General features: G+C 40.3%; 1 protein-coding gene across 1 annotated transcript in view; it reads left to right on the forward strand.

Moving 5' to 3' along the window:
* HSPA9 (heat shock protein family A (Hsp70) member 9) overlaps window positions 1-27,142 on the forward strand; it is a 113,384-nt gene that overhangs the window by 66,683 nt on the left and 19,559 nt on the right. Inside the window, exons 9-14 of the mRNA XM_089686643.1 lie at window positions 3,794-3,886; window positions 8,101-8,310; window positions 8,751-8,978; window positions 12,626-12,730; window positions 16,031-16,148; window positions 20,233-20,327. Of these exons, the coding sequence (XP_089542769.1) occupies window positions 3,794-3,886; window positions 8,101-8,310; window positions 8,751-8,978; window positions 12,626-12,730; window positions 16,031-16,148; window positions 20,233-20,327 (849 nt within the window). The remainder of the gene's footprint in view (window positions 1-3,793; window positions 3,887-8,100; window positions 8,311-8,750; window positions 8,979-12,625; window positions 12,731-16,030; window positions 16,149-20,232; window positions 20,328-27,142) is intronic.

Raw genomic sequence — 27,142 nt, forward strand, 5'->3', positions numbered from 1 at the left:
TTCACAGCTCTTACTGTGAAGAAACCTTTCTGTATTTTGAGATTACATTTTTTTTTTTTCTAGACGTAAAGAGTGCCCCCTTGTCCTCTCTGATGACCTCAAAATGAATAGCTCTACATAGAGTTCACTATATGAACCACTGATGTATTTATATATGTTGATCAGATCCCCCCTGAATCTCCTCTTCAAAAGAGAAAATAAATTCAGTTCTTTTAATCTTTCCTCATAGCTGAGCTCCTCCATGCCTCTTATCAGTTTGGCTATCCTCTGTACTTTCTCCAGTTCCCCAGTGTTCTTTTTGTCAATTGGTGCCCAAAATTTAACTGCATATTCTAGATGAGGTGTTACTAATGATTTGTACAGGGGTAGAATATCTCTCTGGAGTATATACTTCGTTTAATACAAAAGAGGATTTTGCTCACTTTAGAAACCGCAGCTTGGCATTGCATGCCTTTTATTAACTTGTGATCTACCAGAACTCCCAGATCCTTTTCCACCATTGATTCCTCCAGTTGTACTCCCGCTAGTATGTATGATGCATGCATATTCTTGGCCCCCAAGTGCATAACCTTACATTTATCAACATTTAAACCTCATTTGCCACGTAGTTGCCCAATTACACAGTGCATTAAGATCGCTTGTAAGTTGGAGACATCCTGTAAGGATGTTATTCCACTGCACAGCTTGGTGTCATCTGCAAAGACTGAAATGGTATTTTTTATCCCAGATCCTATATCGTTAATGTATTAAAAAGTAAAGGTCCCAACAGTGAACCTTGGGGTACACCACTAACAACCCTAGACCATTCAGAGTATGAATCATTAACCACTACTTTATGAATGTGATCTTTTAGTCATTTATCTAGCCATTTACATGCGGATTTTTCCAAGCCTGTAGACTTTACACTTTAGACTTTTGACCTTGCACATTAGCCCTGTGTGGGGAACTGTGTCAAACGCTTTTGTAAAATCCAAGTATACCACATCCACCACCACCCATCTGTCCAAGGTTTTGCTCACGTCCTCATAAAAAAAAAAAAAAAATATCAGATTTGTTTGACAACTTCTGACTTTCATGAATCCATGCTGTCTGTTGCTTAAAGTATTTTTTTCCAGCAAGAACTAGTCTGTGGTCTTATAATAAACTCTCCAGTATCTTCCCAACTATAGAAGTTAAACTGTAAGTCTACAATTACTTGGTAAAGAATTTGACCTCTTCTTAAATATAGGCACCACAATGGCCTTACGCCGATCCAGTAGTACTATGTCAGTCATTAAAGAGTCCCTAAAAATTAGGAACAATGGCTTTGAAATGATAAAGCTCAATACTTTAAGGACCCGTGGGTGTATGCCATTGGTCCAGGTACTTCACCCTTATTCTGTCTAAATATTTCTTGATGCTTCCTAAGGATCGGTAATCGGCGTTGCTGCAGAGTGCTGCTCCATTTTTAATTTAGAAGACTCTCGTTAATGTAATAACTCGGTTCTGACAAGTGGTCCCTTAGGTACCCAGCAGTGCTTTGTGGTAGTTAGTGAGTCACATGCTGCCTGGACTCTGGAAATTACTCTGGATTTCCTACTCCTGGGTATTTACTAAGCAATTCCTGAGTATTTACTACTATGGAGAGCAAAGGTTTAGACTTGGATACAAAGATTTGTGAATGAGATAAGCAATAGGCTTATTGATTTATAACTCAACATAGCAGCAAATATTCGTGTTGTCCCTTGTCAATTTTGACATGTTTGAGAGCTCCGCAACATTGTATTCATCCACTGTTAAAAGTTCTGTGTCTGAGGCCTGACTGTTTTCCATTAGTGAGACTCTTTAATTTTTAAATCATCGCTCCAACAGAGGCATGCCAGTTATAAGGTCGACCTTATCCTGTGCCTAATCCTCACTCTGGGAATCTCCATGTGGGAGTGAAGCGCAGTCAGATTTGGAAGCACCAGATGACATTCTTTGTGCACCGACTACTCGATAAACCATATACATTGGCTTTTATTATGGTGAGCAGCTCCTCTTCCTTTCTAGAGACTGGTCTGTGATGACCTGCAATCTTGCATATTCTTGTCTAAATTGTGTTTGCATATAAAGTCCTATTTTTAATTGCCAGATTGGATGAATACATTTGGGATCGCCACAACCTGAAGTAATAGAGTGCCTTTAAGATTCGGTCAAATGTGGCACCATCAAAATTCAGTGTTGAAAATTGTCTGCCACTTATAGTTGGTGTAAACAGGCATAGTTCTCATTGGAAGAGCATGTTTGCCATCTGATCCTCATCTTTAGGGAGTTAACACCTGAGGCTCCTGCAAATGAGGAGAGAGTTGAGGGACCTTCCTCACATAGTAATCTTCTCCCACCTCCTCCGAGTTTACCTCAATCCCAACCTCTTGCTTTCAAGGCTAGGTAGGGTAAATTCTCAGTGGGATTCCTTTTTGGATCTCACCCCAGAGGTACATTTTGCGTAACTGGTGAGTGTCTAGTTATTTCATCAGTTTATAGAGGTCGTGGTCTTGATCCCCAGTTGGGGCCCTCATTCAAGACCAGGTCCTTTTGTCTGGAGCCTATTATACCAGGGACTTTTCTTTGTTGGCCATGTTGGTTTTTTTTGTTTTTTTTTTCCTCCCTGATTTCTGCTTAGTCTTGGGTATCAGGCTGATCCCTTATGTCTCCCTTCTGGGTGTGTTGGCAGGTGCCCCTATCAGACGGAGCATGTTTGGTCTCATGTGATTAGTGTCAGGTGCTGCTTTGGCAGGTTGCAATGAGCTACAGGGAATCCCCAGTTCTGTTTTCGTTGGGACTGTTAGCTTGTCTCCGATTGCCCACCTCTCATTGCTTTTGAGTTTCCAGACAGTTTTATTCCTGTGTCCCTCACTGTAGAATCTTTTTTGGAATTCATTGAGGAGCACAGGTCCCTCCCCTCTGTTTATTTTTTGATCATGCTTTTGATACTGCTTGGTACAAACTGGGCTGACACACAGTTTTTTTGTTTTTTTTTTGTTACAGTATGTCAAGTCCTCCTGGAGGCAGCTGTTCATGGCAATACTATGAATTCTGCTGGGATAAAACAAGTGGTTGCATATATTTTTATCTACTGTTAAAATGCATTTCCACTTTTGCAACCAAACTGGCATAACCTCCTTCATTATATAGCATAACTTTCTGTTTTGTTTGTGAGGGGGCTGGGCAGCTGTGTTTGTCATAATTAAACCTGTCTGTACTGTGCAGGCAGATCTATAATATCAGTTGTAGCTATATTTGAAACTCCACCATAACACAGATTAAAAATGTAGGAACTGTTCTCTTGTATTAATAAGGACCAAATTGGGACAGGCTCACGCTAACAATTGTTAAAAAACAACAAAAAAAAAACTTGCAGTCAGCTATTGCACCTTGTTCTGAGCAACATCTGAAAGGTAAGAAATAATTGTAGTTGTAGCTATATTTGAAACTCCACCATAACACAGATTAAAAATGTAGGAACTGTTCTCTTGTATTAATAAGGACCAAATTGGGACAGGCTCATGCTAACATTTGTTAAAAAAACAACAAAAAAAAAACTTGCAGTCAGCTATTGCACCTTGTTCTGAGCAACATCTGAAAGGTAAGAAATAATTTTTTTTTCTAATTGTGCTGTGTGAAACCTAGTGGGATTTTCTCAAATGTGACTGCAAAAGTGGCATTGTGCTTAATCTTTAAACTACTTATTGCATTTCGTTAGACAGGTTTCAACTGTTTTTTTTTTTTATGTATTTCTTTGAAATATTTAATTTTTTGTTTTTCTTTTAAGACTGGAGTTGACCTAATGAAAGACAACATGGCTTTACAAAGAGTGAGAGAAGCCGCTGAGAAGGCAAAATGTGAATTATCTTCCTCTGTACAGGTAGCTTTTTTTTTTTTTTTTCTTTTTTTTTTTTCCCTATCCCTCTATCTATATATTTCTCTCTGATATCTATCCTGTTCCACGTTCATCAGTATTTCCAAAATTTAGCAAGCAAAACAGGAGGTTTTCCACCTAGAATTGGTAATTTAATCTAGCTGGCACAAATATTTGACCTTTTATTTAACTACCGCAATACTGGGCACTTTCACCCCCTTCCTGCCCAAGCCAATTTTCAGCTTTCAGCGCTCTCCCACTGTGAATTACAATTACTCAGCCATGCAACACTGTACCAATATGAAATTTTTATCTTTTTTTTTTTTTTTTTTTTTTTTTTTTTTTTTTTTTGTTTCACACAAATTGAACTGTCTTTTGGTAGTATTTAATTACCACTGGGTTTTTTCATTTTTTGTGCCACTTTATGTGCCTTTACAGGTTACCAGTTTAGAGTCAGAGGTGGTGTGGTGCTAGAAATATTGCTCTTGTGTTCATGGCAGTACCTCACATGTATTGTGTGATTGCTGTATGACGTGTGTGTATGAGACCAATGTGGGTGTTTGCCTTTGCACACAGAGGGGAACAGGGGTGCTTAAAATTTTTTGTTTTTTTGTTTTGTGCACTAGTATGCTGACCGATTTAAATTTTTTTTTTTTTTTGTGCACTGCACTGACAGATGTTGACCACTGTGGCCAGGAACAAATTGAGCTTGGTGCACTGGTGTGGGATGGCTGCATATCTGTGTAACTGAACAATAAAATAAGCTACACAGATCAGCTGTCACAGCTGCAGCATCCCCGTGTCTGTGTGTATATCAGATCTCAATGGCGAAAAATATCATGTGGATTTCTATACTGATAAGGACTATGTGTTAGGAATGTCAGGATGTCCCATCATTTGATGGAAATTATCAACCTACAGAGGACTGAATTCAAAGACATTCAAAGTGAAAAAATTATGCAGCAGGCTAGTCCATTTTGCTGAAATTTCATTGCAGCAACTCAAAATGGTACTCAGTAATTTGTATGGCCCCCACATGTTTGTATGCATGCCTGACAACGTTGGGGCATGCTCCTAATGAGACGATGGATGGTGTCATTGGGTATTTCCTCCCAGATCTGGACCAGGGTACTGTGAGCTCCTGGACAGTCTGAGGTGTAACCTGGTGGCATCGGATGGACCGAAACATGATATCCCAGAGGTGCTCTATTGGGTTCAGGTCAGGCAGCCTTCAATGGTATTAATTCCTTCATCCTCCAGGAGCAGCCTGCATACTCACCTGAGGCTGGGCATTTTCATGCACCAGGAGGAACCCAACACCTAGTGCACCAGCATAGTGTCTGACAATGGGTCCAGGGATTTCATACCGATACCTAATGGCAGTCAGCATGCTATTGTCTAGCCTGTAGAGCTTTGTCCGTCCCTCTATGGATATGCCTCCCCAGACAATCACTGACCCACCACCAAAACGGTCATGCTGAACAATGTTACAGGCAGCATAACATTCTCCATGGCTTCTCCAGACTCTTTCACGTCGGTCACATGTGCTCAAGGTGAACCTGCTCTCATCTGTGAAAAACACAGGGCGCCAGTGGAGGACCTGCCAATTCTGGTGTTCAATGGCAAATGCCAGTCAAGTTCTGTGGTGCCGGGTAGTGAGCACAGAGCGCACTAGAGGATCTCAGGCCACCCTCATGAAGTCTGTTTCTGATTTGTTTGGTCAGAGATATTCACACCAGTGGCCTGCTAGAGGTAATTTTGTAAGGCTCGGGCAGTGCTCATCTGTTCCTCTTTGCACAAAGGAGCAAATACCGGTCCTGCTAATGGGTTAAGGACCTTCTACAGCCCTGTCTAGTTCACCTAGAGTAACTGTGTCTCCTATAATCCCCTCCATGCTCTTGAGACTGTGCTGGGAGACACAGCCAACCTGGCAGTGACACGTGTTGATGTGCCATCCTGGAGGAGTTGGATTGCCTATGCAACCCCTGTAAGGTCCAGGTATCTCCTCATGCTACCAGTAGTGACTGAAAAACAGTCAGAAAAGATGAGTAGGGGAAAAAAATGCCAGTGGCCTCCATCTGTAAAACCAGCTGAAACTTATTAACCACTTCCTGCCCGGCCTATGGCCTAATGGCGGCTGGCAAAAACCTCACCTTTCCGGGTGGACGCCATATGGCGTCCTTTCGGGCATGCGCAGTTTACGCGCCTGCAGAGCCACGCAGCGGCACGATCTGTCACCGGCCATGTACCTTGGACACGGCCGATGACAGATCTGAGTACCGGCCCTGTTGCCGGTACCATGTGACCTGCTGTGACCAATTATAGCAGGTCACATGACAGTTGTATACAATGGATGGCTTCATTCATGCCATCCATTGTATACTAGTGTGTCTAGCTGTGAATGGTCACAGCGATCACATGCACAAGCTGGCGCAATCGCAGCCCAGCTGTGTCATGTGATTAGCTGTTGCCAAATCACAGCTAAGCACAAAAAAACCCCCCTGAATTAATCAATGTCATTCAGGTAAATGCTTGCTTATAGCAAAGTAATTCTTTGCTATAAGCAAATTGTGTAAAAAAAAAAAAAAAATACTGATCACTTCCCCAAAGTAGTACAATGTTATTATGGTAACATTGTACTACTTTGGTCATAGTGAAATATGAAAAGAAAATCTTAAAAAAATTAATGTAATAAATTAAATAATTTTAAAAAAATATTTTTTTTTCACACTGTCACCAGTCAGTGTCCCTGATCACAGCCATGCCAGTTATATGAGGACACTGTACTGCATTGGTGACAGTATGTAAAAAAAAAAAATACTGAAATGAATTTTTTTAATTTTTTCATTTTCCGAAAAATTATGACAAAAAATACAACTTCAAAAAACTCACTGTGCCTCTTATGAAGTAGTTTGGACTGTCTACTTTGCAAAAAGGGGTCATTTGGGGGATATCTGTACTGTTCTGACATTCCTGGACCTCAAGAAATTAAATTGCCTGTCAGTACTTCAGGATTGATCAATATTCAGATATATCCCATAGGTTGTGAACTCTATAACTTTTCTACAAACTAAAAAATACATCCTAATTTTGGTTATTTTCACCAAAGACATGTAGCAGAATACATCTTGGCCTAAATTTATGAACAATTATTTATTTGCAAACTTTTATAACAAACACAGAAAAACGTGTTTGTTTTTGTTTTTTGTTTTTATCTTCAAAATTTTCAGTCTTTTTTTTTTTGTTAATTTAGCAAAAAATAAAAACCCCAGTGGTGATTAAGTACCACCAAAAGAAAGCTCTAGTTGTGTGAAGAAAATGATAAAATGTTTGGGTACACTGCTGTATGACCGCACAATTGTCATTCAAAGTGTGAGAGCGCTGAAACCTGAAAAATGGCCTGTGCAGGAAGGGGGTAAAAGTGCCCTGTATTGAGTGGTTAACAACCCCCTCTGCTACTTAACTGACCAGATTAGTGTCCCAGGAGTTTAATTGACTTGATGCTATACTCTGATTAAAAAGTGTTCCTTTAATTTTTGGAGGGGCCCAATAAAATGTATACATTTATCTATGCCCTTATTTAAAACTCTAATTTAATATGTCAGCAATGTGTGGCATAACTTTCCCCCTTAAGATGTCATTAGTCGCACCATTGATGTCATTGTGTGACTGTCAGTCAAAGAAATTGGCAGAGGTATGCTTTACTTTTGAGGCGTGCAAGACCATTTTGAAGTAGTTTTTGTAAATTTGAAAGTGTTTGTCAAGTTCAACGATGTCGACATGAGTTTGGAGCAAAACCACCAACACAACACCGTGCTTTTGGCTCCACTTCTTCTCCAAGTGCCACATAGCAAGCTGCTTGACACAAAGCTCAGCCCCAAACCCCACTTCTTCACAAGCTTTGACTCAGCAGCAGGAGCCAATGGTTCCCACTGCTGCTGAGTTTCTGTGAGATGTGATGGGGAGAAGAGCTGCTGCAGATGGGTACTGCGCTGGATCAAGTTGTGGCTCCGGTAAGTGTTTTAGAGGGCGCTGGGAGAGCAGCATTTGAAAAGTTTCTTCCCTTTTTAATGTAGAGAATACATTAAGGTAAAAAAAAACCTTTTACAACCACTTTAATGAGTATTTTTAAATTATTTTATCTTTTCTCATTTGACGAGTAACTCTAGAAAGTTGTACAATAATAGCTGAATCAAATTACAAAATAACTGTACTTGCAGACAGATATTAATTTGCCTTACCTGACTATGGATGCTTCTGGACCAAAACACTTAAATATAAAGCTGACTCGTTCTCAGTTCGAAGGAATTGTGGCTGACTTAATTAAAAGAACTATTTCGCCAAGTCAGAAAGCTATGCAAGATGCAGAGGTCAGCAAAAGTGACATTGGTGAAGTTCTTCTAGTTGGTGGAATGACCAGAATGCCAAAGGTAAGCTATAAATGTATTATATAGTTTTTTTTGTTTGTTTTTTTAATAGCTATGTGATCCTTTTTGTTTGATTATTAAGCTGGCCATAGATGGATAGAATTTTGAACATTTTTGTGGGAAAAGTCTTAGAAAAACTTTTTGTACGAAAATTCTCCAAACATTTGAGTGTCGTTTGATTTTGGAATTAATGGATTTTATCAAACTCTTTCAGATGTTATAAGCAAACCAAAACAACTTCTGCTGTTAGAAAAAAGTTCATTTGAGAATTTTCCATCCTGCTTGTTAGAATCTTCTTGTCACTATAGTAAAAAAAGTAATTTTGACCCAGTAATGTTAGAAAAGGAGTCTTCGTTCGTTTGAAATTCTACCCATCAATGGCCAACTTTAGTTTTTATGAAAGGTAAAATGGGAGATTACAATTTTCATGTGGTTTGATTTAGGTCCAACAAACAGTGCAAGACTTGTTTGGCCGTGCTCCGAGCAAAGCTGTGAATCCTGATGAAGCTGTGGCTATTGGTGCTGCTATTCAAGGTGGTGTATTAGCTGGTGATGTGACAGATGTTCTGCTGTTGGATGTCACACCTCTTTCTCTTGGAATTGAAACACTTGGTGGAGTCTTCACAAAGCTAATAAGCAGAAACACAACTATCCCAACAAAGAAGAGCCAGGTAAAAATATAATGTGATGTGGATTAAGCGAATAGTTATAGTCCAGAAGGACAGTGTAGTGGTGAGGTGGGAGGATCAAAGAAAGCTATCCCTTCTGCAATCTTTAGAAAGCATATGTATTGAATAACCTTAAACAAAAGATTTGACTATCACTACTTGCCAATGTCTTAATGCATGTTGTTGGTCTACTTCAGGCTGAAAATGGAAGGATCAATTGTTAAAAGCTAAATCTTTTTTTTTTTTTTTTTTTTTTTATCTGCTGTGTCTAGCGGTCATGTTATCTTTCCCTACTTTTTCCCACCTGCAGGGAAAAATCTGTGGAAGGAGCTGTCCGTAACCTGCTGATATGTATCCTCCAAACTTCGGCAGAGGGATGTCTACACTCTCTGTCCGCACAATGCTAATTGATGGTGTGTTGCCAGTCACACGAAGTGTGGGGGGGAAAAAATGTACTAGAAAGTCAAAAATAGCAATACAGTGTTTTAAAGCTTCATAGTAATCCTTATTTGAAAGCATGTGTTTTATATCCTATATAATACTTGAGTGGGAACTGAAACCAGAGTATGCGCACTGCAAGCAATTCATATGATCATAAGCTGCAGCGAGGACACTGGCAAGGAGGGGATCACCAGCAAATGGCAGTTTTTTATTTTTTCCCATCTACATTAAACTAAGGGACAAATGCTTAAGTCAGTATGCACACATTGCGATATAGCATGTAAAGACAGTTTTTACATTTTGTGTTTTTAATGACTGCCCCAGGGCTCAAAAACGCCACACTTTTTCTCCTGTTCCTGTTTTTATCTACCTGAGTCTGATTCTGATATGCCTCCCCTAGAGACACACTGAAGGGAAGGAAGAGTACATTGTGTCAGTATATGAGGAAGATGCACTATATTGCCAAAAGTATTGGGACGCCTGCCTTTACACACACATGAACTTTAATTGGCATCCCAGTCTTAGTCCATAGGGTTCTATATGTAGTTGGCCCACCCTTTGCAGCTATATCAGCTTCAACTCTTCTAGGAAGGCTGTCGACAAGGTTTAGGAGTGTGTCTATGGGAATGTTTGACCATTCTTCCAGAAGCACATTTGTGAGGTCATTCATTGATGTCAGTCAAAGGCCTGGCTCAGTCTCCACTCTAATTCATCCCAAAGGTGTTCTATCAGGTTGAGGTCAGGACTCTGCAGGCCAGTCAGGCTCCTCCAGCTCAAACTTGCTCATTCAAGTCTTTTATGGACCTTGCTTTGTGCAAAGTTCAACAGTCGTGTTGGAACAGGAAGGGGCCCTCCCCAAACTGTTCCCACAATGTTGGGAGCATGAAATTGTCCAAAATGTACAACTGGGGGAATCAATGGTCGAGAAGGATCTGGGAGTTCTGGTAGGTCACAAGCTTAATAATGCCAAGCTGCGATTTTCTAAAGCTAGCAAAATCCTTTTGTATTAAGAGGTATAGAGGTATAGACTCCAGAGAGAGATATATGATTTTACCCCTGTACAAATCATTAGTAATACCTCATCTGGAATATGCAGTTCGGTTTTGGGCACCAATTCACAAAAGAACATTGGGGAACTGGAGAAGTACAGAGAAGGGCAACCAAACTGATAAGAGGCATAGAGGAGCTCCGCTATGAGGAAAGATTAAAGGAACTGAATGTATTCTCTCTTGATAAGAGGAGATTAAGGGGGGATATGATCAGCATGTATAAATACATCAGTGGTTCATATAGTGAACTTGGTGTAGAGCTATTCACCCTGAGGTCATCACAGAGGACAAGGGGGCACTCTTTACATCTTTAGGAAAAGAAATGTAATCTCCAAACACGGAAAGGTTTCTTCAGTGAGAGCTGTGATAATGTGGAATAGACTCCCTCAAGAGTTGGTTCGGGCCAGCTCAGTGGATTGCTTTTAAAAAAGGCCTGGAATTTTTTCCTAGATACACAGAATATAACTGGATACTAACATTGTATTGGTAAAGTTGATCCAGGGAATATCCAATTGCCTCTCTGGGGATATGGAAGGATTTGTTTTCCCCTGCAGGAGCAAATTGAGTCATGCTTTGCTGGGGGTTTTATTGCTTTCCTCTGGATCAACTGTGGGTATAGGATTAGAACATTTTTTTTTTTTTTTTTATACTGGTTGAACTGGATAGACTTTTTGTCTTTTCACAGACATACTAACTATGTAACTGTGATTATTGGATCAATCCAGAAAGGGATTATTACTCTCCCCTCCTAAGAAGAGATTTGCTGAGTTGTGTCCAGTGGAAAAAGCTCACAAAGTGGTCTATTGTGTTGATGCTGATGTCTTTTTGTACCTATTGAAGATGTTTCTCCTTTGGAGGATTCTGCAGATAGAAAGTTTGAGATGCTGTTAAAGGCTGTCAACTCTTGCAGGTCCAGATCTGCAACCAGCTCTCAATGCAATTAGGATGTCAAACTGCAGCTGACTAGACTAGGGAAGTGAACACCCAACATAACCCTGTTGTTCAGGCTGTAACTGAACAATTACCCTCAGCTTTGGGTTTTTTTTTTTTCTTGTATGTGGATGCCCTAGAAGGAGGGAAGACATCTGTTTGGAGAGGCACCTAACCAGTTGATAAAGACAGTCACAAGAGGGAAGGTTTTACTTACACAGTTAAATATCCCAAAGTCCCCCTTCCTCGGTGGATTCCACTTCAAAATGCAGAGCAATCTTTTATTGCTTTAAGGTTCAAAGGATTTTAGTCAAACCTTTTCACAGTACCAAAGCCCAATGGGTTATTAGTCATATTCTGGACTTAAAATTCCTCAATAAATGCCTTTTATATTCCAAAATTTTGTATGGCATCTACGAGGTTGGCAACTGCCTCTCTGAGATAAGGGGAATAAAAGGCATCTTGGACGTCTATGGATGCCAATCTGCATGTTCCCATTCATCCCCTTCGTCACAGCAATTCCATGTCTTGGAGTACAGGACAATCTCTCTCTTCCATTACATGGTTATTCTGTATTGCTTGCTACAAAACAGAAGGGTACAGGGCAGACATGCGCTGGGTGTTTCCTCGAAAGCTTTGCAGTGTTTGAACACCTGAAGGTATGAGCCTATAGTGCAAGGTCTGTGAATACTTTGCCTGTGTCCTCTACTGTATTCCCAAGATATGGAATTTTCAGGTATGTCTAAATATTTATTTTTTGCTTTTATTACCTGTAAAATACTTTACTTGGAGTAAATCTTAGGACACAGAGATCCCTCCTGCGTGTGGTCATTATTGCTTGCTACGTAACCCAAAGCTTAGCTGAGCTGGAAGGGGTTGCTTGGGGATTCCTCATTCGTTTTTCTTTTCTTTGGCCAGTGTCCATTCACCTGAGGTGGCAGAATTATTATTATACAGGATTTATGTAGCGCCAACAGTTTGCTCAGCACTTTACAATATAACGGGGACAATACAGCAACAATACAGAAAAACCCAAGCTGTCAATATCAAGTCTTCTGTGCTGTGATGTACACCAAAAAAGACTTTTGCCAAACATTCTAATTTTTAATTACTTCTAAATTACTACATTGCTTTATTTTCTAAAAGAATGCTTATGTTATTTAACATGTAGTATGTTCTATTTGCATTAGTTCTCTATGTCAATTAACTGTAGTCTGTCCTTTTTTGAAGGTGTTCTCTACTGCTGCTGATGGACAGACACAAGTGGAAATTAAAGTATGCCAAGGAGAGCGAGAAATGGCCAGCGACAACAAAGTCCTTGGCCAGTTTACATTGGTGAGAATGTTTGTTTTATTTAGCGCAACTACAGAAATCAAATTTCATGTTTTGATTGCTTGTTTTATCATACAGATGATACAAGATTAAAACCAGCCTAAAGTGTGGGGAACAGTTATACTTCAGTAACTGTATGTGACACATGGCTTCTAGTTCTCGACCTGTGAGGGTACCGATGAGCGCAAGAACGCTGTAGTGTCTGCAGGAGCATGGAATTGCACTTGTGATCCACTGAATGCGGATGCAATGTTTTTCAGGCTTCTCTAGGAAAAAATAATGCACATTTATTTTTTTGCAGAAAGATGTACAGCTATTATTTTATGCTGAGGTGAAGTTTTTGTCTGTACTCCTACCCCACTCTCAGTTTTTTACTAGTGTCCTAAGGCAATGCACCTCTTTTCAATTACTGAGAAATCACTTGACTTAAGAATCTCAAGTTAAAACTATAAACTAGTTAAGCCAAGTCTTCACTGTCTTCTAACATAAAAATTTAATCTGAAATCCAGATTGGTGCAACTTTGGTAAAACCTAAAGCTGTAACTGGACCCCACACTATGAAAGAGGGCTATAATGTTGCTTCAGGCTCTGGATCGTGCATGGGTGATCACCTTGTTGCTAGGTGCCACATATATAGTTAGTCGCAAGGTGCTATACCGGTCCGGGGCTGATGTACATCCTTATGAAACCCAGAACCTAAAGACTCCTTTGGGGGCTATTGATATATTTGATTGAATTAGATGGATAAATCCTGGACTGGAGAAATACAGGTTAGATAAGATTCACCTTGTTTATTGAACAGTTACTGTAGCTTCACAGTCCTGAAAAGTATGTGTTCGTGTCTGGAATCCAGGAAATTTGTTTGAAACTAATTCACTTTTCAACCATTTAGAGCTTTCTCAGGTGGATGACCGGATGTTACACGGGTCGCATACTTTGCCACCACTTCCACCTCGTGCTTCCTCTCAGCTTTTTGCCACAAGGACCCCGCTACAGAAAGGTCGTCATCAGGGTTGCTGCGTACGCCAACACGCTTCCCCCATTTCCGCACCCTACTCGAGTACCCCAAAGCTGACATTACAGCTTCACGCAGAATGCCTGCCAACGTTGGAATGCTCATTTCTGCTGTGCGCTGTAGCCTCGCCATTGTTGCGCATTACTCTCTTCTATCTCACCATGCCCCCTTGGCTACAAGGAGACCTTCTGAATCTTGTTCATGAACAAAAAAATGGGCAATCTGTGTAAATCTTTTAACAATGAAAACCAGCGCAAACCCACATGATCAATTACATTACTCAGTTTAAAAAACATTAATGTGCTAATAAAGTAAATTATATATAAAATATATTGATATATAAAAATTTAAAATTATAAGTCCAGTGACAAAAAAGCAAAGTGACAAAAAATAACGCCCTGTGGGTGGGGCGAAACGCGTTGACGCACTTCCGGTTGCCTGGTCCGTCGTCTGACGTCATTTCCGGTGAGTGGAGCGCACGCCGAGCGGTGCGTTCCAAGGGGCCATCTTAGCCTAAGTAGAAGAGTCTGTAGCTGAGGTCTGCCATCCTGCTGCACACTAAACTGTGGGGTCCTTGTATAATCGGTGTACATGAAAAGTGGATCATTCTTGAAGAGAATCGCTGTTGTTTTGAATAAAAAGTGGGCTATACCCCGCAAAAGAATGTGAGTGGTCTGGAGAGATTAATTTGAGGAGAAGTTACTGCGGTATCACGCTATGGTCTTTTCTTCTTCCTGATTTTCCTTTGGGGGATTCGGTGAGAGGAGTAAGCAGAAGAGGTACCTAGACATAAGAGGAAACAGCACTTGGAGGTCTCAGACAAAGTAAAGGGGGTCCAGGAGCCCTTAACAATCCTGAAAGGCGTGTGACTCACCATTATCTGGTGAGTGCGGTTAATGTTGATTTCTGCACTGGTGGATGGTGAAGGGATCAGTAACACGGAAGAATCAAATGGAAAATATATTATAATTTAATTTGATTTAATTTTGTCACGGGACTGTAATTATATATATATATATATATATTTTCTGGGGTTTTTTTTGATTTTTTTGATTTTTTGTCACTTTGCTTTTTTGTCACTGGACTTATAATTTTAAATTTTTATATATCAATATATTTTATATATAATTTACTTTATTAGCACATTAATGTTTTTTAAACTGAGTAATGTAATTGATCATGTGGGTTTGCGCTGGTTTTCATTGTTAAAAGTTTTTGGTCCTTTGTACCTGTGCACAGCAGCATCTCACGGGGATTTGTATGGTAAATAGGAAGTCCTGAGCGCTGAGGTTTTGTTTTTTTACAAATCTGTGTAAATCGGAAAAGATTTTCACACATTTTCCAGGAATTTATGGCAAGTGCTATCCACTGGAAGACGTTCACATAAGCTGTCTGTTCGGCAGTTGTCCCTGCCATGTCAGACTTATACCTTGTAGTGTACCAATAGAATATGTTCCTTTAGTCAAAGATTCTGCTTATTTAAAGTTTGAGAAACGTTTTAAAGGCTCCTCTACTCTGCAACTAGCTATTGCTGAGATTTATGTATGCCAAACTACAGCTAACCAGACCTTGTGTTCCAGGACTGTCCTTGGTTTAGCAACTACAGAAATTCCTTTCTGCTTTTTGGTGTGGATACCCTAGAACAAGTTAATACAAATCTCCAGATGGCTCTGATTTTCTATTCACGTGCAGAATTCTCTGTCTCAAAACTTCAACACTGACCAGTCTTTAACTTCTAAACCTATGTTCAGCCCTTTTGATGTAAGACTTGACCCACAAAGCTCATCAAGTCTTCCCCGAAGCCCTCTTACCAATAAAGGGTTGCCCTTCACTCTTAAGAACATCCAGTAGATGGATTTGGGATGATACTCTAAATTTAACTGTAACATGATGTAATTAAGCAAATCCTGTGTTTTTTTGTTTTTTTTTTGTTTACATCTTTACAAAAAGATGGCGCCTACAATCCTATACCAACCTAAAATGTATCCAGAAAATGTGTAATTGCTCTAAATACCATTGGTGTAAGGGAATAGAGGGCATGATGCTGATGCCACCAATGAAGTTTTAAGGCCCAACCCCATTAATTAGACAAAATCTTCCCTTGCAGTGAGGCCTTGTACCTCAAGGGTTAAATGCTAGTTTTATCCAGGTGAAAATTAGAGGACTAGAGTTAGTTACTTTATCCTTGTTCTGGATGTCTGTCTATACATGTGTTTGTGGAAAGAAATAGTTTAACTGCTGAATGTATCAACTATGCTCTGTCTATAGTCTTTACATTTTGTTTTAAGGTTGGAATTCCACCTGCGCCTCGTGGAGTACCTCAGATAGAAGTCACCTTTGACATTGATGCCAATGGAATTGTTCATGTTTCGGCAAAAGATAAAGGAACTGGACGTGAACAGCAGAGTAAGTTTATTCTAGATGAGATTTTTATTGATAAATGTTTTCCTTGTGCTTATCAACTATTTTCCCCTTTTTCTCTGAGTTGCATCATTTTAACTGCTTGCTTGTCGCCCTATGGTAGAACTACTGCTACAGGGCGTCAGGGCTGCGCAAAATCACGTGTGTGTATAAACTATTTGCATTTCCGGCTACGGGCCTCGTGCGCCGCCATTGGCGGATGTCAATCCCTGGGTCCCGGCCGGAGATTCCCGCCGACAATTGCTGAATAAAACTGACAGGGGAGAGACCTGTATGTAAACACATGCTGGCAAATCTCTCCTGCCGGCAAGAACATGCTACTGTGTATTTCTCTTCACAGCAGAGAAATCGGCAGCAGCATGTTTTCTGAGTAAAACACACACAGCACATTATGTAAAACGGCACACAGTTAACCCCTTAATCGATCCAGATGTTAACCCCTTCCTGCCCAGTGTCATTGGTACAGTGTTGGTGCTTTTTATTAGTATTGCTGTCATTGGAATGTCAGTGGCAGTTGGTTCCCACCCAGTGTCAGAATGCCCGCCGCAGTCTTGCTTTAAGTCGCTGATCGCCACCATTACTAGTAGTAAAAAAAAAAAAAAAAAAATTGTGTGTGTGTGTATATATACTGCCAATTGTAGACGTTATAACTTTCACGTAAACCAATTAATTTACATGTGTTGTGATTTTTTTATTTATTTTTTTAGCAAAGACATGTAGCAGAATACATTTTGGGCTAAATTTATGAAGGAATTTAAATTATTTTGAAAACCTTTTACTGGATATGTTTTATAGGAAAGTCAAAAATATTAAGGCTTTTTTTAAATTTTTCCTCCAAATTGTGTTTTTTTTTTTTGTTTATAGCGCAAAAACAAAAATGAAGATATGATCAAATACCACTGAAAGAAATCTATTTGTGGCGGGGGGACACAAAAATTTCATTTATGTACAGCATTGCATGACCGCGCAATTGTCAGTTAAATAACGCAATGCCATATCACAAAAAATGGCCTGCTCAGGAAGGGAGGAAAATCCTCTGGAGGACAAGTGGTTAGAAATGTTATTTTTTTTAATGGACAGCTTTTGATAATCAGCAGCTACAAGTATTGTTCTTTGTGGGTACTTTAGGACTATACGTACTAAAGAATGAGTTCACCACAGTGTCCGCTTACCTGTATACAATTTGGAGAAGGAATAGGTAAAACATGGTCTTTTTACAGCATTTATTGGATGAGGGAAGCAGTTTAATTCTGGAACCGATGGGTACAGCTGCCACTTCTAGGAGATTGAGTACTAGGCAAAGCACGGTTCGTTTACAGGCTATACTCCCGCATATACAGAATAATACCATTTTGGTGTCCTGTGGAGATGGGGCTTTTCTTCCATTCATCAATGGATCAAGACTTTAAGAGCTGATCCACACGTGTGGTCCGGATTGAAGCTCAGGTTTCACAGCTAAATGACACCGTAGTTGTAAACCTGACATGAACCAGTCAACAGGTTCGGGAAAGGATTAGGTCAGGATTTTATCCTGTTTACACACATGCGGTTCAGAAACTGTTACCATAGAATTCAGAAGCCTGTAATCCACACCTGAACTTGAAGGCACTGCTCAGAAATTGTGCATGACATTTTCAAACCGCACTGAATCTGCACTGCCAGTGCACTGGACATATGTGAACAGGCACTGTGGGAAGCAATGTTTTTCACTGCAGGCAGATACTCTCCTTCCTATGGCTGGACCTAGGCCAGAACTGTTAAGGGAGTGGTCTCTGTTCTTGCTATCTTGGTTCACAGATCATGGACTTTCTTTTCCTTAAGATCTTTGTTTGGGGTGTCTGACTCCCAGTTTGTCACTTGACATTTGACACTTTGGGATCTGAATCTGGTTCTTAGTGCTTTAAAAACTGCAGTTTGAACACATCAGATATTTTAATCCACTCTTACCCATAAGGTAGTGTTATTTTGTAGCCATCATCTCTGCAATGTGAGCATCTGAGCCTGCAGCAGTATCATGTGAAGAACCCTTTCTGGTCTTGCACAAGGATAAGGTGATATTGAGGCCCAAAGTGAGACGTATGTTCGTCCCATTCTGGACTTCAAGGCACTCATTCGGTTTGTCCATATCTGAAGATTCAGAAAGTTTTCATTTATGAGTGACTTTCCAAAAGGGAATTTTTGTCTTCAGTGGACAGCTGAAAGACCTATATTCATATGCCTGTAGTTGTCTTGATTGACCATCTCATCGCCATTGCAGAATCAACTTAGAACCTGCTATTCTCATTATTACTGTGGTCTTCGGGTAGCTGATGAAGTTCCAAAAAGCCACCCTGATCCTGACCCTGACCCAGGTCTTGGGTCTAATACTGTAAAAAAGGCAGCCAGCGCTATAAGACCCACTGCATGTACACAATATTCCCTTGTATGTGCTTCCACTAGTGAAGTTTCTGCTATGACTTCCACTCTCATGGCTCTGGACTGACCTGCAGAGAGTTTTTCCTCTGAAGGTGGCATTTCTTGTTGCTATTGTTTCAGACTGGATAGTTTGTGTTGACAGCCTGGCCTTGCAGGTTGTCTTTCCTTACCCATCATAGGCATCATTGTGCCTTCCTTCTGCCTAAGGTTGCGCACTGTTTCCCACCTCAGTATGCTTCCTCCTTTTTGTCTGTCACCCACCCATCAAGGAGATTTAAGCTGACCAAAAATAGATTGAAATTCACCTGGTTCAGCAAGGATCAGCTGAATTGCAATCCATGTATGGACAGGCTGGTTGTACAGAAGTTGATCTACTGTTCTGCTTCTGTACAAACGGCCTGTTTTTCCCAATAGGGAATCTGGGCAGTGGGCAGGTGCAGTGGGGGTCAGCAACCAGTAGATCATGGCCAGGTAAATAGTATTTTGCAGTCTGGGCTTGCTGACCCGCCATCCCAGAGCATCAAACAAAGTGCAATGCAGAGGGACTGTAAAGTTGGAGCTGTAGTCAGGAGCAAGATGCCTCCTCTGGCTCCTGTCCCATGCGGAGTGATACCTACTGCACTCCTCCTCCTCCTCTTATCCCGGCTAGTAGTCTCCAGAGTGGTGCCAGCAGCAGGAGAGAAGATCTTCAGGTCAGTGTAAAGCAATACACTGGACATAATAGAGTATAGGGCAGCACACTGATGTGCTGCAGTTTACCCACACCATGGGTTTGGTACAGTGTACTTGCAGGTTTGCTGTGCTGATATCTGGGAGGTTTGGTGCATTTTCTGAAATGCAGGCGTTTTGGAACACTTTGAGAAAGTGCGCCACACATGCAGGATGTAATAAAAATCTATGGCAAAGCACAGCTAACAAAGGAAGGTAGCAGTCGCACTGCGCTGCATCTGCGGTGCATATCAGCCTTATAGGGGGATCAGAACAGTAGGGGTTCATTAACATTTGCTGTTTTGAGGATGGTAAAGCCCCATAGTTAAGGCTTCTTTTTACCACCTTTTCCCCAACTGCACTCCCTTTAGCTGCAGTGGCCAGGGGTGTACACATGTTGCAGCTGCAGCATGCTTGGTGGCTGTAGCACCTGCCAGGCATGACCCATTCAAGTGAATGAGGCTGCTCTGAAAGTGCCCTGAGACCTTGTGCAGTACAGAAAACAAGAGGTTAAAGCAGGCAGCAAAAGGTGTTGCTTTTTCACCACCTGCTCTTACCCCTTGGACCCCACAGTAACATGCAGTCGCGGGACGCTTGCAGAGTGGACCTATTTACTTAAATGGGTCGTGATTGGCAGGTGGTAGCACCCACCAAAAGCAACAGGGGGTTTCATTCCTGCTGCGGAATGTGTATACCTTTTTTGGCTGCTGTTTCAGCAGGGTAGAAATTTGGGGGGCAGTAAAGTCGTGGCTCAACTGCAGGATTTTACTACTCCCCAAATGTATATGTGAATGAGTCCTAAGGGTGCTGCTGCCGAATGCAACTAAGGGCTCATTCACAAATGCAGCAGGCACTGCTGCTCCTCTGAAAAGTGATGTGTTTGACAGGTGGTAAGGAGGCGATATGTTGATATATCTTAAATTCTTTGCATACATTGTTTTTGCAGTTGTTATTCAGTCTTCTGGTGGGCTAAGCAAGGATGATATTGAAAATATGGTGAAAAACGCGGAAAGATATGCAGAGGAGGACAGAAGAAGAAAGGTAAGTGCTGAAGTTCTTTATACCTTTTTTTGCTTTTGGGGGGGGTAAAGATCATTTCAACAGTCTGAGTGTTTCCATCATGGTATTGGTATACATAGAAAAAAGTTTTCTAGAAAAGTAGAGACCGTTTTTAATAATCGGGTATCTTTGTTTGAGAATGAGATGACATTGTATGTACAAGCATTGTAGGTCTTGTACCTTGGGTTAAAATGCCATCTACAGGGGGATTAACCCCCTGTCATAGACATTATTATTATTATACAGTATTTATAAAGCGCCAATAGTTCGCTCAGCACTGTACATTACAAAGGGGGACAGAACATGTGACAGAACAATAACAATACAATGCAAAACATGAGGGGATTGAGGGCCCTGCTCTTTCGAGCTTACAATCTAGGAGGGAGGAGATAGCTGTGGAGGAGGTCGGCAAGTTAGCAGGGGGTGGGGTAGGCTTCCCTGAAGAGATGGGTTTTCAGGGTGCGCCTAAAGGAGAGGAGAGTAGGTGATAATCTGATGGGTTGGGGCAGGGAGTTCCAGAGGATGGGTGACACCCTGGAGAAGTCCTGGAGGCGGGCATGGGAGGAGGAGACCAGGGAACTAGAGAGGAGGTCTTGTGAGGAGCGGAGTGTGCGTGCTGGGTGGTATTTGTAGATTAGGTCAGTGATGTAGTTCAGGGCAGTGTGGTGGACAGCTTTGTACATCAGTGTTAGGATTTTGAATTTGATCCGTTGCGCAATCGGAAGCCAGTGGAGGGATTGGCAGAGGGGGGTGGCGGAGATGGAGCGGTTGGAAAGGTGAATGAGTCTGGCTGGCATGGCATATTCAGGATCGACTGAAGCAGGGATAGCCAGCGGCAAGGCAGGCCAGTGAGGAGGGAGTTGCAGTAGTCCAGTCGTGATATGACTATAACTAGACTATATATATATATATATATATATATATATATATATATATATATATATTTTTTTATATATATATATTTTTATATATTTATTTATTTTATTTTCATGCATGTTAAGAATAATTAAGCCTCAAGATTCATTAGCATCCCCAAACATTATATACACAATTACATTATTGAAAGCTGCATACTCCAGAGTAAGTGTACTCCATTCCTGTGAACACTAGGGTCCCCCTCCAGGTCCTCTTACTCACGCAAATGTATTTTCTGGATTCAAGAAGCTGATGGTTGTAGACCTCCAAACCTCCAATAAATCCTTCTTTGCTTGAAGGGGTATAGCCTTTCCTAGCTCCCAAAGTGGAGGGATGTCTGGTGTCCTAAAATTTGTTAGCACCAGAGCTCTGAGTGAAAGTCAGGGAGGTGGTCACTTTTTTTTTTTTGGTTTGTTTGTTTAAGAACAAAAATGGTTTTGCATGGAGCAGCCCTGATCCTCTTCTAGGGTCCCCTGAAGATGCTCCTCTCTCCCCCCCCCCCTTCTGAGTGTTGTTTGCTCTGAGTGCACTTGTGCATGCTTGCTCCCGAGCGGCCTCTGTATCAGACACAGTGTGCAGCTCTGCTCCATCCCACCCCCTGTTCCCTCCTTATTAGCTGTGATTGACAGCCGCAAGAGCCAATGGCTCCCGCAGCTGTGTCTCAACCAATGAAGAGAGAGAAACCCGGGAGAGCCGCTGCTCTTGTGCACATTGCTGGATCGAGATCAGGATCGGCTAAGTATTAGGGGAGGCTGAGGGGGAGCTCCACATTGAAGGTTTTTTTTACCTTCATGCATAGAAAGTAACAAGGTAAAAAGGCTTCAGCCTTTAGAGCCACTTTAACATCGTGCAGACCTTTACAAGTCTGTCAAGGGTCTGCTATCCTGCAGTTTTGTTTTTCCTCAGGTGCAGTTCAGGGTTTTTTTTTTTTTTTTTTTTATAAAACTTTTTCACAGTTCTTCCATATCTAGACCTCAAGGCCCTCAAAGGCCTTTGTGCATTTCCTATGGAATCCATTTACTCTGGTCACAACTCCTCATGCGGCTTACTTTTTAGCTTCCATAGACATTTGAGATGCCAATCTGCTCCTGGGCATCGATTTTTCTGTAGTTAAATGCTGGGAAAACGTAATACCCAGTTTGTAACTTTTTTATTTATTTTTTTTTTTGAGTCTACAGCATGAATGTTCAACAAGGTTTTGGCTCTCTCAAAAGTGGAGGGAATTTCTGTAATTGGATACCTCAACCATCAGCTGTTAGTGGTTCTAAAGGCTCAAGATTTTTACCTTCATGCATTCTATGTATGAAGGTAAAAAACCTGTGTGTAGAAAACCTTACCTGAGTCCCCTCTGATCTAGCGATGTTCACAATAGTCTGGGCTGCGTGGGACTCTCCCTCCCCTCCCTATGAACTCCTAGAGCAGCAGAGCCCTCAGAAATAATATCCCAAAACCTCAAATTTCATCATAAATTTAGACCAAAATGTATTCTGCTAAACGTTTTTGGTTAAAAAAATCCTAATAAGTGTATATTGATGTTGGATTTTTAGACACATATAATACTTCTAGTGTCTTGAGGCGATTATGAATGAAAGAGCCATTGAAATAAAAAATGAAGTGTGATTTTATTCTATCACACAATGGTGTCAAATAAACAATGTAAAGCGTATTATGAACAGTGCCATGTAGATACAACTACTGTAAAACTGACAAGCGAAAGTTCAAAGAAAAAGTCACCATTATCTGTCATGGCTGTCCTGTCCTTGCCATGATGTCCTTCTCAATGACTTTGTAAAGAAGGAGAAGCCGGATGTGACTAAATTGTAGCTGGAAGTGATCTCAGTATGCACCTGTTGCAGCTTCTCAGACGTGTGTATGCAAGAGTCATGTTGCTTGTGTGTGTGAGCGAGATTGTGTGCCCCCCGAGTGTCTCTCATGCACTTTTAAGAGGCAAATGTACGTCATAGTTAGTGATCTGAATACCTTCTATGGAAAGTATTACTGCTTAGCAAAGCCATTTCATATAAGGTAAAGATGCTAAACATATGATGTTTAATGGACAGGAACATATGTATGCTGATGTACCAATATTATAAGCTAATGACGTAAATGTATCAATGTTAGAAACGTATACTAAATATACACAGAAAATACGTAATGTAATAGTAAGTCACTTCTAATAACCTTGACATAACTACCAAATACTTCTATGCCTAAATATCTCTAAATATAGTCTACTCAACTTTCAACTGGTATATACTATTTCAGCTTAACTTGTATATCTTTTGGTCTCAGCTATAATTGAAGAATAGTAAATACTACCATTTGTCAAAGACCACTTACACATATTAATATTAATTATGACTAATCATAAAAACCAAATATTTTGCAAGCTTGCCATTAATATAAGTGCCGAATCATAATTTAGATTTAACAATTGATTGCTTTGTGTGAAAGTTATAACATCTACAAACTGGTATAGATAATGGAATTTACACAGCTTTCACCTTCTGACTGCCGATCACATTTCTTGAGGTGCTAAATAACAGTACAAACACTCCCAAATGACCCCTTTTCGGAAATTAGACACCCTACCCTAAGCTATCTGCTGAGATTTTGGAAAATTACAAACTATTTTTTTTCTTTACACAAAGTTGTCATTTAAATGATATATTTATCACACAATCCATAGGTGTATGTGGAATTACACCCCAAAATACATTTTGCTACTTCTACCGAGTATGGGGATACCACATACAGTATGTGAGACTTTCTGGGAGCCTAGCCACATACAGGAGCTTGAAATCCAATGACCACTTTGAAAGCCTGAAGGTGCGTAACTTATTTCACTTCCTCACTACCTATCAGGCCCTGAAATGCAAGGATAGCACCAACCCCCCCCGCCCCCCTCCCCCATGACCCTTTTTTGAAACGTAGACATCCCAAGGAATTTAAAGAGGCATGGTGAGAATTTTGCAGATTTCTTTTTCTAGATGTCAAAACCTTGTGAGAAAAAAATGAGAAGAAAAAATGTTTGGTTTTTTCATTTTCCAAAAACTTGTGGCAACAAACGAGATCTGCAAAATACTCACCATGCTTCTTATCGAATTCCTTGGGGTGTCTAATTTCCAAAAAGGGTTTATTCGGTGGGGTTTGGTACTATCCTGGCACTTCAGGGCCTCCGAAACTGTGATGGATAGTCAGAAAGTGTGATGGATAGTCAGAAAGTGTAATAAAGCCCTTTACAAGCCTGAAGGTGCTTATTGGATTTTGGAGTCCTGTACTTGGGTAGACTGCCAAAACGTCTCGCACATGTGGTACCCCCATACTCGAAGTAGCAGAATGTATTTTGGGGAGTAATTCCACATATATACCCATGGCATGTGTGAGCAAAAAAATCATTTAAATGACAATTTTGCATTGACAAAAAAAAAATTTTTTTCCAAAAACTTGTGAAAAAATAAATTCTTCTATTGACTCAACATGCCTCTTGGCAAATAGTTTGCAAAAGGGGTCGTTTTGGGGGGTGGGGGGCATTTTATGCCCAGCATTAGAGGTTTATGCCACACATCATTCACTCTTCTAACCACTTGGAGACCAAGCCTTTTGTGACACTTTGTTAACATGAAAAAAATCTGTATTTTATTGCTAGGAAATTACCCCCAAACATTTATTTATATATATATATTATATTTTTTTTTTTTGTTAAAGCTGACACCCTAGTGAATAAAATGATGAGTGTTGCAATTTGTCACATAGTGCTTGCAATATATTGGCCAATTATTCTGTAAAATATAAAAGATGATGGTATGCCAAGTAAATAGATACCAAACATGACATGCTTTAAAACTGCCCATGCCTTGTGCAGTGGCGACAAACTGCATACATTTTTAATATCCATAGGCAATGCTTTAAAAGCCTTTACAAGCTACCATTTTAGATTTTACAGAGGCGGTCTCGTGCTAGAATTACTGCCCTTGATTTTACTTTTGCGGCGATACCTCACATGAATGATGCAACTGCTGTTTACATAACGGCAGAGGGTCAACGCACGCAGGTGCGTGCGTTTTTTTTGTTTTGTTTTTTTGTTCCGTGTTTCGATGCTGCTATCACAGGGGATATTTGCCTTCCCTATAACGTCAATGGGTATTGTCATATTTATATTTTTTTTCTTAAATCTGTGGTCTCAGACCTCTGCCCTTACATTATCTAATCTCACCAAGATCGGTGTGATCATATGCTTTCTCAATTTACAAATGGTGCTGTTTTATATCCTGCGAAACTGAAATGATGAAATGCTGGTAGCTTCCGATTTTTCTTTTTTTTTTTTTAAATTTAAATATTTATTTATTTTCCATATAAAATACATATTTCATCATTGTTCTCATACAAAAACCATTATCCAAAACCATTAATTACATTTCTTCCTATCTTTTATTCCCATTACCTCCCCCACCCCTATCTAATACTCCCCCTCCTCATCAAGAATACCCACCCACCCCACTAATAAACCCTCCCCCTCTGCATTATTCTATTACCTCTTTTCCTAGATAGTATATACAAATACTTCCTCCTATTTCTCATTGCTACTTCGTATATCTCACCACAAATTCTTCCCATTTGCTCCACTTCTTATAGAATAGCTCCATCTTGTCTTCCTGCATATAATACAATTTCTCCATCTTACATATCTGATTTGTTCTCTCTACCCAATCCTCCTCCCTCGGCGCCTCTGGTCTATGCCAAAACCTAGGAATCGGACCCTTTGCCGCATTCAGGTAGTGCCATACACCCGCGTCCTTATATTTATTTACTGATAAATCTGTACTATGTAGTAGACACACCTCTGGGTCCAATCCTATCTTTATCCCAGTGATTGTCTCAATTAATTGAGCCATTTTCTCCCAGAAACCTTGGATCTTTGGGCACTCCCACCATATATGATATAACGTACCTATCTTTCCACATCCCCTCCAACACTCGGTGCAATTGCAATGTGCCATCTTGTTAAACACCTATAATTTACCTCCACCTCTCTCATACTTATATTCTCGTGTGTTAATCTATGTATTTTCCTTTGTTTATCTTCATCTATCTCTATTTCCAAGTCTCTTTCCCATTTTACTATATACATTGGCTTTGTGTGTGTGTCTAACTCAGTGAGAATCTTATAAACTTTTGCCGTGCCCCGTTTCCCATCTCCTCGTGCTTCCAACAACCTCTCAAACAAATTCCAATCCTTTCTCAGTCTCAAGGGTTTCGGAAGGTTTCTAACAAAGTGTTTTAATTGGTGATATCTCCACTCATCTATTTTAATAAAAAGTTCCCTTTTATCTTATTCCAAGTCCTTAAGTGTTCTTAGTTCCTGTCCATCCATAATATCTCTCAATTGAATATCCTCTTTTTTTGTTTTTTTTTTTTTTTTTTAAACCATTTTCCTATACTCTCCTCCCTACCTGGAGGGAAATAGTCCGTGTTCCTAAGTGATATTAGTTGTGAATTTAAAATCCCATTTCATAAGTTTATGCAATTTATCCCAAACTTTTAAAACATTCAGTGTAAAAACACTTGTGGTATCTTTTAAACCTCTATATTGTGCTGGTACCCATATAGTTTTACTCAAGGTAGTTCCACTTAATTCATTCTCAATCTTAACCCACCTTTTCCCCTCTGAGTTATGTGTCCAGTCATACATTCTCGCTAGAACTACTGCTGTATAGTACCTCTTGATATCTGGCACTCCCAATCCTACCTTCTCCTTATTTCTACTCAACAAGTCATATGATATTCTAGATTTCTTATTTTTCCATATGTATCTTGTTAACATCTTTATTATTACTTTAAAAAATTCCTCCGTGATTTTGACTGGAATCATCTGAAATTTA

Source organism: Staurois parvus, unplaced genomic scaffold, assembly GCF_062004578.1.
Source record: "Staurois parvus isolate SC_StPar_1 unplaced genomic scaffold, SC_StPar_1.0 ptg000403l, whole genome shotgun sequence".
Lineage (NCBI taxonomy): Eukaryota > Metazoa > Chordata > Amphibia > Anura > Ranidae > Staurois > Staurois parvus.